Source organism: Petromyzon marinus, chromosome 18 (genome assembly GCF_048934315.1).
Source record: "Petromyzon marinus isolate PM22_M1 ecotype Great Lakes invasive population chromosome 18, UKy_Petmar_22M1.pri1.0, whole genome shotgun sequence".
NCBI classification, from domain to species: domain Eukaryota; kingdom Metazoa; phylum Chordata; class Hyperoartia; order Petromyzontiformes; family Petromyzontidae; genus Petromyzon; species Petromyzon marinus.
Genome location: NC_133684.1, coordinates 10,785,467 through 10,801,415, shown reverse-complemented (window position 1 = coordinate 10,801,415; position 15,949 = coordinate 10,785,467). Strand labels below are relative to the sequence as shown.

At 45.9% G+C, this 15,949-nt stretch overlaps 1 protein-coding gene across 1 annotated transcript in view; it reads left to right on the top strand.

The window, feature by feature from the left end:
- Positions 1–15,949, top strand: part of LOC116943508 (neurobeachin-like) — a 529,072-nt gene that overhangs the window by 404,651 nt on the left and 108,472 nt on the right. Inside the window, exons 22-25 of the mRNA XM_076067757.1 lie at positions 3,867–4,880; positions 5,648–5,868; positions 9,738–9,891; positions 11,304–11,518. Coding sequence (XP_075923872.1) covers positions 3,867–4,880; positions 5,648–5,868; positions 9,738–9,891; positions 11,304–11,518 — 1,604 coding nt within the window. The remainder of the gene's footprint in view (positions 1–3,866; positions 4,881–5,647; positions 5,869–9,737; positions 9,892–11,303; positions 11,519–15,949) is intronic.

Below are 15,949 nucleotides of genomic sequence, written 5' to 3'. Positions count from 1 at the left end.
TGAGAGGTGCGGTGCTGCTCGACACGGAGGACGTTCTCCTTCACGGCACGTTTACCCGGCACGTGAAACGGCGAGGCCTTCCTCTTTGGCTCTTTCGGTAAAGTCACGTAGAAAGAAAATAATTTCAGTAATAGAATACGACGTTTCGATTGCAGCACAAGCAACCGTCATCAGGCATAACTAAATTTGAGAGAGAGACAAAACACAGACACGGAGACACACAGACAGACACACAAGCAGAGAGAGACACACAACATAGACACACAGAGACCCAATGCCTCTGCGTCGAGGCCTTTAAATAGAGAGAGAGAGGGGGGGGGGGGCAGAGAGAGAGGTGGGTCTGCTGGAGCAGCTGCTGAAGCAGAGAAATTAGCATGTCACTGAAAGACTGAACAAAACAAGACTGGTACATTTTAGAGAGAGTTGTGTGGAAATCCACAAGGCCTTGTTTACATGAAAGCTTGAGTGGGCCCACCCGTCTGAAAAGGCATCGACCTCGGGCGGCTGGGGGGGTCGTTATAACCTAGCGCGGTCCCGACAAGTAACGCGGTCAATTCAAGCAACACCGCTTTGCCGATTTGACGCTTGCTCATGTCACTGGAGCCAAGGTCGAGGTTCAAATAAAGTAATTGTGGCCTGCGTTAATCACGGAAAGTTTCTTCAATAATTGCCTCACCTCCGAGATCCGCACTTACAGTATCCCACCATTTATCCGCAACTTTGCCTTGCTCACCAACCTCCGGGTGTCACTCCAACGTCTGTCAGGGTCACCTGGGGCGTCGCGGTGGCGAGATGTTAACTACCTCGCCTGGTATGCAGGAGGTTGTGTGTTCGATCCCGACCCTGACATCTGTATGTTTGGAGTTTGCCTGTCTCTCTCCCTGTGGTCGCATGGTTTTTTCCCTCTGGGTCCTCCGGTTTTTCCCTCCAAATTTAGAATCAATATGCGTTTCAGAGTATCTGGCTGCTATAAATGTCCACGTGATAAGCCACTTCGTTGAGCTATCATTTGTGGCCACGTCCCTTCTGAAAAGGAGCTACATCGCTCAGTGGGCCTTACCTGGTAAAATAAAAAAAAATAGTTGAGTTGAGTTTCACCTGCACCATTCCTTCTGCACACGTGCCTCACTGATGGAAACCTTCCTGGTTACAGCTACAGCATAACCCTATCTTGCCATGTTTTATTCTCATCAGAACTTCCAAGTTCCTTCTTCTACCCCTGTCATGGAATTCCTGGCATCCTCCTTCTAAGTCTCTGACGACCAACTAATTGTATAACTGCAGATGAATTGGCAGTATCGGGAACAGTATTACACAGTGAAATCATCCGCTATTATGCTCGTGTCACAAAACAGGGCAAGCCTGCTGTCATGTGCAGCATTGCATCACTCAACTTGCGCAATCCTCCACACTTCGAAATCACCCGCAAATTACTAATTTAGGATTATAGCAATCATCAACCCCTCTCAGTGGACTCACGTCCCGCTGCCTGATTAAACAAAATACACTTGAATTGGAAACCTCAGTGCATGCCAGCGGTTTCCACATTTTCCATGTTTGACATGCTCCCAGCATATTTTTACATCGAATCTAAATTCTCACCATGTAATGTGGCACGGTGGTTAGAGTGCTTGACTCACAATCACAAGGCCTGTGAGCTCAAATTCCAGTCAACTAAGCCCACAGCCATTCTGGGCAGATTAAAATAAGTACCAATTTGTGGAAAGGTAACACGAGTTGTCCTCTGTATATACTGACATTGTGGCAATTTCACCACTGGTTTATGGTCTGTAGTGGTCATGAGCACCCATCCAACACTTAATTGGGAAAACGCTTTTTGTCACTGCTGTATGGTTAGAATAAGCAACGCCACAACGCCAATGGTCTCCAGTCAAGAAGCACACAACACGTTAATGAAATATTGAAACAGCGGTAATCTTTTGAGTCATGCGAGTGTAGAAACAATGCCCCTTACCCTCGGAGCACTGCGCATCGACCGGCTGCTGTTCGTTCCGAGGGTTCTTGGGGCCCAGGTAATTACACCGTGCTGGAGGCAGGAATTTAGTTTACTTGCTAAATAAGCCATGAGTGTCAGAAAACAGGGAGCGCATTGCTGTTTTCTGCTTGCAGCTTGGCACCTCAAGGCGGCCCTGGCGCTAACATGGGCTCTTATAATAACCTCCAGAACTTCAGCAGCAAAGCACAATTATCGTCCTACCTTGCCGAGAAGCAGCATCGGGAGTCCCATTATTAATATCAACCAGTTGTCTGGCTGTATAGCAGTTGTAGGCCAATCTCATTCCATTGCTTTGTACAGCTTCAGAAATTGTTAATTCTGAAATATTCCTCGATTGTGTCAATTCAGCTGGTCTATCGTCACGACTTTAATACGTGACGTGCTTAATGTTCTGGATGTCATTCGATCATTACTTGTATCCCTATACTGTGTTTGCTCACGATCTAAAGAGGACAAGTGGTCCTCATGATCCAGTAAGCAGTCAGTGTTGCTCTTCTGTGTGCTGTGGCCGTGAGCCATTGGTAGAAATTCCACATTCCTGTGCTGGGGCCAATCTATCCTGAGAGCAACCAATTTTGACTCTTCACAAAGTGGTACTAGTTTTTATACTCCATCCTTAACCAGACGATTCGTTTTTACAAAAATCCACGTAATGCAAAGTCTCCGACGGGTCCATTTAGTAATTATCATTTATCTGTATTTGTTTATATCTGCTAATGCTGCCCTCTCCTCCTTTGTGGCTTTTTGAAGAACTCCTCATGTCTAAACTGAAAAGGGGATGCGATTGGCAGACCCTATTTCTCTGTTTATCCACACACTTTACACCTTGTACACTTGGAAATGCGTGGATGAACACAAGGACGTTTGGGAACAACATCTCGGTCACTCATCTCGGCTGCGATTTTGCATGGATAATGAATTATATCCTCGTGGGAGATCACTTTCGCGTCAGCTGTGGGTTAGGTCTGCAAAAAAGCATGCAAGATAGGATGAATTCGCCATCCAATTCTGCGTTTTTTATTTTATTCCTGCGTTTGCATGGATAATAGAGATTAATCAGTCGTGCCTGCAGTGACCACCTCTGGGTGACTCTTGTCCATGGAAAAATGTCACCGTCATCACTTCCGCTCTCACCACTGCCTGGGCATCATCATCATTGACATCACTGTCGATGTTGACTAGGCCAGCCCACCACCTCCACCATTAGCACTACCATCACTGCCACTACTACCATCACCACCACCACCACCACCTCTATCACTGCCACCACCAGCACCACCTCCACCTTCACCACCTCCATTACTGCCACCACAAGCACCACCAGCACCACCACTAAAACCACCACCCCCACCACCGCCACCACCCAGTGAAATAATTCAGAATATAATGAATATTGGTGAAATGTTAATAATAAATACTAGGCGTATAGGCCGAGCCACTTAGTGATTTTTCACGTTAAAATAATGGTTTATGGTCATTTCGGCAAGTAATATATCTGGCATTATTAAACAAGGACCACTTTTGATTTAAAGCTTTGGTGACTGCAGGGATTCATATTCTTGGCTCTTAATTGTTATTTATTGTTTCCCTTCTACGTGACTCTTACCGAAAGAACCAAGAATAAGGACCACTTTGTTGGACGTTCATAAATGCTCTATTATAAAGTGCCCGGCTCAATCCGTAAGAATTCACAATTCCCAACAGTTTACTCGGATCCCATGACAGGCGCGCTGGCAACGACCGTCGCATCACAAGCAAAACGAGCAACAAGCCGGACTGGCTGACGGAGCTCATGACGATCTCGCGCCACCCCGTGTCCCCCCCCCCCCCCGCCCCCCTCCGGGGTCAGGTGACCTACGAGGCGCACCGCGAGTACCTGGCCAAGATGTACGAGGAGTACCAGCGGCAGGAGGAGGAGAACATCAAGCGCGGCAACAAGGGCACGGTGAGCACCATCTCGGGCCTGTCGGCCGCCCAGCTGCGCAGCGCCCTCGACGGCCCGCAGCTGCGCGAGCTGGAGGAAGGGGCCGACGCGCGCGCGCACAGCCCCTCGGATGGCGAGGCCGACCTCCGGCCACCCCCCGTCGAGGTGCACAACTTCCTGGCGGAGAGCGAGACGGCCTCGGTGGGGGCGGCCGTCGTGGCCGTGGGCGTGGCCCGGGGCGGAGGGGCGGTGCAGGCCGTGAGCAGCGGCACGCAGGAGCTGCAGGACCTGCTCGGGGGCGGGGATGACCTGCGTGCCGAGAAGGTGGAGGCCACGGAGGTGAAGATGGATGAGGCGGATCTGACGCCAGAGACGCCCATGGCGGGCATCCTCCTGCCCAATTCGATGCTCAACGACATCGACGCGCCGGCTCCTCGGCCGCCTTCCTCCTCGGCGGTGGACGGCAACGGCATCTGCAAGCTGGACGAGCTGGGCGAGTCTACCCTTACCACGATGGTGCAGGGCTCAAGCGACCTGCTGATCCCTGGCGAGTTTTCCGTAGAGAAAAGAACATCTGAATTCCCCTGCATCCCTCCCCCCGACAGCACGAGCTCAGACTTGAAAATCCTCGACTCTGAGCCGGACCCACCGCTCATCGACACCGATGAGATCTTGGAGGGTCCCCTCAGCACCATAAGCCCCAGCTCCGACCTGAAGCCTCCGGAGGAGTTTGACCAGCAGCTGGAGGTGGTGGCTAATGTCACCAAGCAGGCATCGCTGTCCTCCGATGTAGGGGTGGAGTGTGCAGATGTGGAAGTCGGCACGGTGAAGGCCATTTCCAACCTGGACGCTGCCAGCGTCACGTCAGATGCTGAGAAGTCCGACGATGGGAAGGAGGCCGGGAAGGAGCTCCGGAAAATACAGACGACCTCCACCCAGGTACCAGCAGTCCGCACGCATTCAGCCGCATATTATGGCAGATCGAATTCTTAAGCTTCGCAGGTTTTAGATTGTATTAATGTTTTAGCATTAATTTTACACAGAGCGTGCCTACATTGGTGGCTCAGAGACAGTGGTACACATTCCACATTCCTACAACTCGAGCCAGATCATCTATAGAATCATCACTGTTTATTTATTTCATCAACTGCCAATCGTGATGCAAGCACTCTCATTGAAGTGCCATCTAACTATATACTTTTGGTGTGGATAGAACTTCCTAAAGTTTTTTTTTTCCTGAAGTGCAATGATGAACTTGATTGTTTCAACCAACATGTCATTGTTTAAGCTTATGTTTTCATAATCTTCCCACAAGCACGTTATTCCCTTTGATTTCAGCTATATTTAATATTTCATGGCCTTTAAACAATATATGTTCTAGGAGAGTGAGTAAACTTTTAACACATCGAGTGGTGCTCTTGACAGAGCGAGTGTTTGACTCCCGGTCGGAATTCCGTGAATTTAATTTCTTGTCTGGGTCAACTCAGCCCACCATCTCTCCGGGGTTAGTCAATTCACTCTGTGGGACACTAAAAGTGATCATCCTTTCAAGAACTCTACCCCCACCCCATTAAGGAATGCTGAATTGACACCGCTGACCATATGTGAGAACTGTCTCGGATTTATTTGGACGTGGGAAACGTCTTACAGCTTGAGACTCTTAGAGTGCATAGCGGTTCACGCTGGTTTGAAATGCCCGCACGCAGTCGATGCAGCAGGGCAAGGCAGGCCTGGTGAAGGAGCGGGATCTGGGCGTGGACCTGGGATTCCGCGGGATGCCCATGACAGAGGAGCAGCGTCGCCAGTTCAGCCCGGGACCCCGCACCACCATGTTCCGCATCCCAGAGTTCAAATGGTCGGCCATGCACCAGCGCCTGCTCAACGACCTGCTCTTTGCCCTGGAGACAGACATCCACATCTGGAGGAGGTGAGTGAAATCAAGAAAAAGCTTGCGATTCCACAGTGAGCGGTTGTTTGGAGATACACAATATTGACGGCTTTTGGAGGTCGTAAGGGATAAAGCTACATGTGGCAGTCCCTGCAATTTCTTTGTCACGGAACTGCTGGCGGAAGGGTCTCCACTCGAGTGAGCTCAAGAGAGCCCCTCCAGAGGATATTTTGCCTGACTCTTCCATGCTGACCAGAGGTCTTGGAAGAGGTGGGGAATACACACACTTTACTCCACTACGCAAGGCCTTCCGATCGTCTCACTGTGTTATACCCATTTGTACTGCTGAATGAAAACTGCTCGCAATAATTGTGCTCTATTTTGTAAAATCGTGGGAAATAAATGAACAGTTAAATAGGTTTATTTACTTGTTTGTATGAACTAAAATTTAATCAGGAAAGCAATGGGACTTCCTGATATGCCAGTTGCATTGTGTATACAAGTCAAACCCTGTGCTGGCTGTGACTCAGCTCTTCGTAAGCCACCGACACGTGACGCACGGCGATTTGAACCCCACCATGTTGTTGGGTGGAGTAGAGGTCACTGCATTGCATTCATTTATTTTACCCGTAATTGATTGTAGTGTTTTATGCATCATAAGGTTGCACTCGTTACACACAGAGTGCTTGCCACAAATGAACCACAACACCTTTCTGATTTCGTTAAAGAGCATAAGCCATCATGCAAACTCCGGTCATCCTCGCAGCGGCTTTTTGCTAGCCTTTGAACAAAGACGTTCACTGCATCACGTGCTTTCAGATGCACTTCTGCGGCCATCTGAAACGCTCTTCCTTTCCGATATTAGGAAGCCACTGGAGCTATGTACTTTTAAATCTCGATTGAAAACTAATTTCTTTAGAACTGCTTTTTGTGTTCAGTTTGTTTGCATTCCCCCGCCCATCCAATTAGCACAGTTGGCTACGTACAGTGCGAAATAAGTTCAACATACATAGATCATGATGTGTCAGAGAATCTCGGCTATGTTTCTGATACTGAGTGTGGCATTAGCTTGATTGAAAAAAGTTGAAAATTTGGTCCAAATGTAACGAAATGCCCATGTATGTTTTACTTCTTTGTTGAACTACGTAGCCAACCATGCTAATCGGAGATGAATCGCAAGACTAAAATCGCTCAAATCTCTCTAAGTACGGGAGCTTGTCAGTGACGTTTGAGGCCACCTCCCGCCATAATGCTACATTCACTTTTAACTCGCTCAGAAATTCTCATTTTTTCCACATAAAGCAAAAATCCCCGTAGGCTAGCATTTTGTAAGGTTTCTCGGCCGAAGCCCTTTCCTTTCTGTCTGGTTAGGTCTCACCTCCCTTGCAATCAAGGCATTGCCTTAAAGGCTGAAAGATCTGGGACTCTAACCAATGAACCTTGACCTCGGAGGCGCGAAAGCTACCACCAGACCGGAACGCTCGTGAGCGTGCGGGCTTTCATCGACCAGTGTTGTGAAATCATGACCTTGTTTCGGGCGCTGGAGCTCTCCGTAGTTATCAACGGCTCCTTTGAGAGGCGCCGCACTCGTCCCCGAGCTGGCTGTCTCGCAAACAAACACAATGAGGGCTTCTCTTTTGTATGGCCTCGGCAGATTGGGGCCACGTTTTACGGCACCTCCATGACACGTGATCAAAGGTGGCCGACGATCTCGGATAATCTGAACTGCAGCGTGTTGTGATGTGTCATTCATAACACGTGCGCCAGTGTTATTTTTGTTTTCGGTGTACGGAGGGAACTGTGGTGCAGCGGTTATCATCACCTCTCTGCCGCAAAAAAACGGTGACTTGAAATCGGTTCCATGAATAAGATAACGGAGGCGGGCGAATACGCAACGTTTCCCTTGGTTAACTCGCCCTTAAATGAGTACCTGATACAGTCTGTGAATGTCAGCACTTGACAGACAAATGTGGCCAGGCATGGTGCTGACCACCCCGTGATATGCTGGCCTTAATAGGTGCTCATTAAAAATACTTTCCCCCAGCAGTCTCTGTGGCCACAAGGCATTTTGTGTGGTGGGTTTCTAGAAAAAACACCAATTTGTGGGACTGTGCCTGCCTTCATACAGTGAGGGAAAAAAGTATTTGATCCCCTGCTGATTTTGTACGTTTGCCGACTGACAAAGAAATTATCAGTCTATAATTTAATGGTAGGCTCATTTGAACAGTGAGAGACAGAATAACAACAAAAAAAATCCGTAAAAACGCATGTCAAAAATGTTATAAATTGATTGGCATTTTAATGAGGGAAATAAGTATTTGACCCCCTCTCAATCAGAAAGATTTCTGGCTCCCAGGTGTCTTTTATACAGGTAACAAGCTGATATTAGGAGCACACTCTTAAAGGGAGTGCTCCTAATCTCAGCTTGTTACCTGTATAAAAGACACCTGTCCACAGAAGCAATCAGATTCCAAACTCTCCACCATAGCCAAGACCAAAGAGCTCTCCAAGAATGTCAGGGACAAGATTGTAGACCTACACAAGGCTGGAATGGGCTACAAGACCATTGCCAAGCAGCTTGGTGAGAAGGTGACAACAGTTGGTGCAATTATTCGCAAATGGAAGAAACACAAAATAACTGTCAATCTCCCTCGGCCTGGGGCTCCATGCAAGATCTCACCTCGTGGAGTTGCAATGATCATGAGAACGGTGAGGAATCAGGCCAGAACTACACGGGAGGATCTTGTCAATGATCTCAAGGCAACTGGGACCATAGTCACCAAGAAAACAATTGGTAACACACTACGCCATGAAGGACTGAAATCCTGCAGCGCCCGCAAGGTCCCCCTGCTCAAGAAAGTACATATACATGCCCGTCTGAAGTTTGTCAATGAACATCTGAATGATTCAGAGGACAACTGGGTGAAAGTGTTGTGGTTAAATGAGACCAAAATGGAGCTCTTTGGCATCAACTCAACTTGCCGTGTTTGGAGGAGGAGGAATGCTGCCTATGACCCCAAGAACACCATCCCCACTGTCAAACATGGAGATGGAAACATTATGCTTTGGGGGTGTTTTTTCTGCTAGGGGACAGGACAACTTCACCGCTTCAAAGGGACGATGGACGGGGCCATGTACCGTCAAATCTTGGGTGAGAACCTCCTTCCCTCAGCCAGGGCATTGAAAATGGGTCGTGGATGGGTATTCCAGCATGACAATGACCCAAAACACACGGCCAAGGCAACAAAGGAGTGGCTCAAGAAGAAGCACATTAAGGTCCTGGAGTGGCCTAGCCAGTTTCCAGACCTTAATCCCATAGAAAATCTGTGGAGGGAGCTGAAGGTTCGAGTTGCCAAACGTCAGCCTCGAAACCTTAATGACTTGGAGAAGATCTGCAAAGAAGAGTGGGACAAAATCCCTCCTGAGATGTGCGCAAACCTGGTGGCCAACTACAAGAAGCGTCTGACCTCTGTGATTGCCAACAAGGGTTTTGCCACCAAGTCATAGTTTCATCGTTCCATTTGTTTGGTATAGCCCTGTGAGCCATTCGGCTCTTGAATCGAGTGCAACCGCAACAAACAAAAAAACAAAAACATGAACAAGAAAAACATCTTAAAGTGGCTTTGTGGAGAGGGGTCAAATACTTATTTCCCTCATTAAAATGCAAATCAATTTATAACATTTTTGGCATGCGTTTTTCTGGATTTTTTTGTTGTTATTCTGTCTCTCACTGTTAAAATAAACCTACCATTAGAATGTATAGATATTTTTTTTCCCTCACTGTAGGCGTCCGCTTACAGCACATGCTGGGGCAGTCTCTTAGGCTATGAGGGGGGATGTTTGTCTCTGTGTGTGCTCCTCGTGTACTGCCCCGGGTGGGTGCTATCAGTTGCTTCCTCCTGTTTCAGCCACACGACGAAGACAATCATGGACTTTGTCAACAGCAACGAGAACATCATCTTTGTGCACAACACCATTCACCTCATTTCCCAAATGGTGGATAACATCATCATCGCCTGTGGGGGCATTCTGCCCCTGCTGTCTGCTGCCACCTCCCCTTCGGTGAGCATCCCACCCACCCCCCCCCCCCCCCCGTTCTCCTGCCTTACAGCTGCGCATTTAGACTGGAGGAATACGATGAGCTAAAAAGCTCCTTTTCACAGATGTTCAGGAGGGGTGGGTAACAACGCTACAACAACAAACAGTACAAACGACACGTGATAGTAGTGTAAAGTACAAGAAAGATCAACAAATCACCCAAACACAAACAAATACAACAACTAAACCATCCCCATCCTACCAGGCAAAGCCCATGAGGTATTCACATTTTTCAGAAGCGACCTGATCACAAATGATAGCTCAACAAAGTGGTCCATCATTTGGGCATTTATAGCACCCAAAATAATAATAAATAATCTCAATGCAAGCTTCTAAATGTGGAGAGAAAAACCGGAGGATCCGGAGAAACAATTCACGCGACCACGGAGAGATAATGCAAACTCCAAATGTATGTCTTTCACTTCTTACACAAGACTCTAGTCCTGGACTTCACATCACGGTTTTTATGCAGAAGCATCACATTCATAATCAGTGCTTTATATTTATGTTGTGGAGAACACGAGACACAAAATAAATAAGCAGACGATGCACCTCCTCTACCGAATAATATAACTGGCCCAGAGTTTGGCTTGTGTTGCTTAAATTATGCATTCCCAGAAGGCTGTTCACCTTATGGGATGTGTCAGAAATACTTGTGTGGTTTTTCGTTTTATATATCGAGAGACAGATATGTGAAGGCGGCGTATTGTCTGCTGATTTATTTTATAGGACAGCAGCTTGGCTGAAAGGGATGGGTGACCCAGAATTAAGGACATAGTTACCTCACCTAAGTGTCATGGGAACAATATGTTTAATTATCACACGAGGTAGCTGAGTGCGTTCTTGCATGATAATGAAATGCATTGCTCGTGTCAAGAGGCTGGATTTGAGAATGTGCACCAAACACACGGGCCACCTAGCCCACCCCACACAGTGCACGATAATTGTTGTACTCTAAATACGATCTATTGATAAAAGTTGAAATCCGATTATAGAGTTGAAAAGCTCATGGCGGAGCCAGAATATTTACTGAAATTAATGATGCGCATGGATTTATTCCGATAGATTAATCGATTAAAATAAAGTATTTTGCTTATAGTGCACGCACTGCATTACAAATTTAGGAACCCTTTTCTCCAAACTTACACATGCACGTGTGATTGGTTCATGAAGATTCAAAATGTTTGTGTAAACTTCACAAATATTCTATATTACAATGGAACCCAATGGCGCATTGACAAAACTTGAACATTGCCTTGTATAGCATTCGGTTTTTCGAAAAATCACTGATTGTGTTTTAAAAAAATGTATTCAGATACTGCTTGTTTTTGAATTAATCCGATTTCCTGTTCTCTCCTGTCTTTTGCCTTTTTCAGGGTTCAAAGGTCAGTAACGATTCTCTATTCATCATCTTGTCATCTTTGAGACCAGTGGGCTTGTTGACATTTACATACTTTGTTACGCTTTGTGCTGCAATCAGCGTTGCAAATGTTGTCTCTCATTGTGTGCCCTTGCCACTTCACCGAATTTTAAATAAATACCATAATGGTGCTTCCATGAATTTTAGTTTTATTATGAGCTTGATTGCCATGTGACTCGCATGGCCTTTGTTCACCACAATTGTCAACCATGCAGACCTCGACTGATGACATTGTATTAATTCCAATAGACGTAAATGTGTGGTGGCTCTAAAACAAAACAAAGTCAACTTTTACCATCCAAAATGTATTAAAATGTATTATCAAGTCAGTGGTAGTATGGTTAGAGCGCTGAAATATATTGTAAGCAGAGTGAGTTCAAACTAAGTGATGGGGTTGACATCGTGTATCATCCCTCCTGGGTTTATAAAATGGGAAACTCTGTGGTAAGTCAACAGTGGCTGTTTTGTGCTGAGCCAGGCTCTGCTACAGGAATGTGGAATTTTCACCACTGGCTCAGTGTCACTAAAGTTAGTGCTCCCCCACCATTGCATAGCTGAGCAGAGACACAATGACTTAATTTAAACACGAACGAGGTGCTTTTTTCTTTAAAGAAGAAAGATTGTAATCGATGTGCATTATCTTGTAATAACACGCAAGGAACTAAAACCGTGACAAATTGTGTAAAGCAGCACGGAGGGATGCATGCTTGGAATTAGACAAAGATGCAGCGTGAGAAACAACGGGATCGGAGAACATATGCAAGTCAGGGGCACGTGACGGTGACTTTTAAGGAAATCATGTGGGCTTGGGCTGGACACGTTCGGGATTTACCGGTGGCGTGTGTGACGGCCAAGAGAGGGAACCCCACCGAGAGCACGTCCGCCATGAGATGGAGCGAGGGGATCACGTGGCTAGGTGGATTGTTGCGTGCATTTCGAGGCTGTAATGTATGGCATCGGCTTGCGGATACCTACATCCAGCGCCTCCGATTTGCACGGTTGGCTACGTACGGTGGCAAAGCGGTTCAACATACGTACATACAAGTTTGCTGATGATGATTGTGTCAATCCACTGCTAGATGAAGGGTTATTTAACCAAACACCACCATACGTATTGGTTTGTGGAGTATGGTTCCGGACAAATTCAGGTTATCACTAATCTTTGATGTTAGCCATGGCTGGGGAATCGAACTCAGGACTTGTTTGTAATGTGTTTTTTTAACTTTTGAAATCAATACGTATCGTTGCACATTGTGTTGTACCTTCTTCTTTGTATTGTCCACGGTCTGATCGCTTGTGGCAAGTGTTCCACGTGCTTCACTCGTCAGACGTTTCTTTCTCTCCGGTAAATATCGGCAAAGTTTATCTGCCACCATTAACAAGCAATGGCTTTACATAATCATCGCGCTTTTGTTAATTTATCGTATTTAAATGATACATTTATTAACAACTTTTATCATCATTAGTCCTCCTTTGCCAGTACCAAAATGTAATAATAGGGTTCTCCCCTTTTTTCTGGCAACAAAACTGAAACCTTTTTACAAGGATTCATGTCTGCATTAACCACAGTACCTGCAGTCAAAATGCAAACAAAAACATACTATGATAAGATATGCATTGTCTTCTTTGGTTCTTTCGGTAAAGTCACGTAGAATGAGAATAAAATAATAAATTGATAAAATAAAATAACACAATAATATTCTCACGACGTTTCGGCCACAACACAAGCGGCCTTCATCAGGTGAAGGGAGCGAGACTGTCTGGTAGGACAGCGCTGGAGTGAGAGAGCCACGTTCAGATCACGGCTTTTTAAGCTGTGTGAGAGGAACAAAGAGCCTTGACGAAGGAATTAGCATAAAATTTTGCATTGAAATGGCTGAATGATTAGCTTGTGACTGGTCACAGAAATAGCTATGTTAAAAGTTAAAGCATACACATCCGCAGAGGCACCCATTGTTAAAAGGAATTAGCATAGAATTTAGCATTGAAATAGCTAAATTTATATGCATTGTCCTTGAAACTGTTTGGTCCACACCAAGGGACGGCTTTCTTTTGAGCCCCGAGGCTCAAAAGAAAGCCGTCCCTTGGTGTGGACCAATCAGTTTCAAGGGCAATGCATCATATATTATCAAAGTATGTTTTTTGTTTGCATTTTGACTGCAGGTATTGTGGTTAATGCAGACATGGATCCTTGTAAAAAGGTTTCAGTTTTGTTGCCAGAAAAAAGGGGGAAAACCCTATTATAACTGTATTATCATTTAGATATCTTACTTTTGATGAGTCATCGTGTAATAAAATCTGAATGCATCCAATTTTCACCAATCTCATTGTAATTACTCATTTTCATAACGTTTAATCTGTCTGCAAGTGATTTTGTTTTGAAATGGCAACATGGATAGCTCTGCAATGCCAGAGCTCTAGAACCACTGCTGGAGTCCCTGTGTTTGAATCCAAGTGCTGATTTGTGTATAAACTAGGCGCGCCACTTGGGGAAATAGACTAAAAAAAACACCTTGGGTTTCAGGTGTCAAAAAAAAGTTAAGTGCTTTACACATTTGTTTTTTTTTCCACTAATCCATTTCACTGTACGATTAAACATTGCGGTTTGATTGACAAGACATTGGGCAATATCAATAGCCCCGTCCTGTATGGACGCTCAATAAATTCTCGTAAACAAATGATGTAAATTGAAGAAAAAATGTAAAAAAAGAGGCGTTTTCAGATAATTTAGTCATTTCATTTTCTGATCAATGCTTTCGTCGCTTCAGTGATCACTGTGTGTGTGTGTTATCACTGTGTGTGTGTGTGTGTCAACACACGTGTGTCTATGAGTGAGAAAGTAGAGAAAGCATATGTCAGCAGGGACAATTAGCAAAAGACACATCGCGCTTTGCAAATCGGACTTCTGATTATCGTTGCACACACGTGACAACAAAACCACGTTTTCTCAAATATGAAGTAGTTGCATTCTCAAATGGATAATAAGCTGTGTCCTTGGATTCCAAGACATCCTAAAATAGAATTGTGATTTGAGGGTGCAAGGATTTTCACGGCAGGAATGGGGTAAGCAAACTTGTAAGTTTGGAACAGAACGAGGCTCGAATTTTCGTTGTTTCGGATGCACTCGTGAAGAAGAGGTTGCAGTGGGCACGGGGCCACATGCGTTAGGCGGAGGAGGGGCAGGAATTACGCGTTTGCACCCAGAGGTCGGGAACCAAACCGGAGAGATGGATGGCGGGATACCAAGAGGGCATTGACTATGCGACAGCCGTTGGGAGATGTAACGGCAGGGACGGAAGTTTTCGGTGGCCACAATGGAATTGGCGATATTGACCGTTTGGATAAAAGATATTGCATTTTTTTTTTGGGGGGGTGGGTGGGGGTAAACAAAATTGGTTTAAATTTGCAAGAAAGCTATCAAACTATGACTTTCAATTTTTTTACTGTAGCTGTTGGGTCAGGTATGTAAAAGAGCAACTTGGTGATGCCAAGCTAAGGGGCCGTCCATAAATGACGTCACGCACCTAGAGGGAGGGGGGGGGTCAGACATTTGGGACGATGTGTGACGACGGGGGGTGATAAATGTGACGTCGCATCAAAATGCGCAACTTTAAATAAATATAGACAACACGTTCTACTTAATTAAATAGACGGTTTTTAATAAATGTTATCTCCTTCAACAGAGTGCAGCGCCACATTAAACACGCACTACAATGACAATAGTTTAAAGCGATTTGAAGGATGTTTTATTATTTGGGGGGGGGGGGGACAGAGCTTTGTGACGTCTTATTTGAGGGGGGGGGTCAAAAATCGTCCAAAATCGCGTGACGTCATTTATGGACGACCCCAAAGCCAAAGTAAATGGACGGCGTGTGAGCAAGGTGCTGCCGTGGAGAGGGGGCGTGTTGGGCAGAGTCGATGAGAAACGCCGTGACTTACCGCCACCTCCAGCTCGTAACGATTCGGTGCCCTTGGCGGGGGGGGGGGGGGTTGCCAAGGAGCTTCATCAAGAAAACAGCCAAGGCATCAGCCCTGTCTCACACACACACACCGCCTTGACCAAGCACCTCGCAGCAACGTTGTTATCGTCGCTATTGTCCTCTCTCCTTGACTGTAGCTGGACATAATAGGCGTTTGGGGCTTACGCTATGGATAAGCTTTGGAATTTGAAAGAAGTCCTGATTTTGGAATTTCAAAAAAAAAAATTCTCCTACGAATTTTCTGATAATTTACATTGTCAAAAAGACGTGACCCGTCTTCCTGTAACAAGCATAACGCCACGTTTTCAGATCAATCCGAAACAAAGGACATTGCATCATTCAAATGTATCTAGGCCTGACATGTTCTGATTAATCCAAACATCGGATGAACATCCCGAGCTTGCATCTATCTAACACTAAATCATAGTTGCGTTGGTATTTCATCCATACATTGTTCAGCATTTGGCCTCTGCAAGTCAGTGAATGGTGGGACCCCGATGCATCCAAGAGAGTTTGTAATTCCCAGTGAGTTGTGTGTGTCAACTCCCGTCAGAAATGTGCAAACCCGAATGGGGGATCACGTTGTTTTCTTTGATTTCACCTCAGAGTTCTCCGACTACTC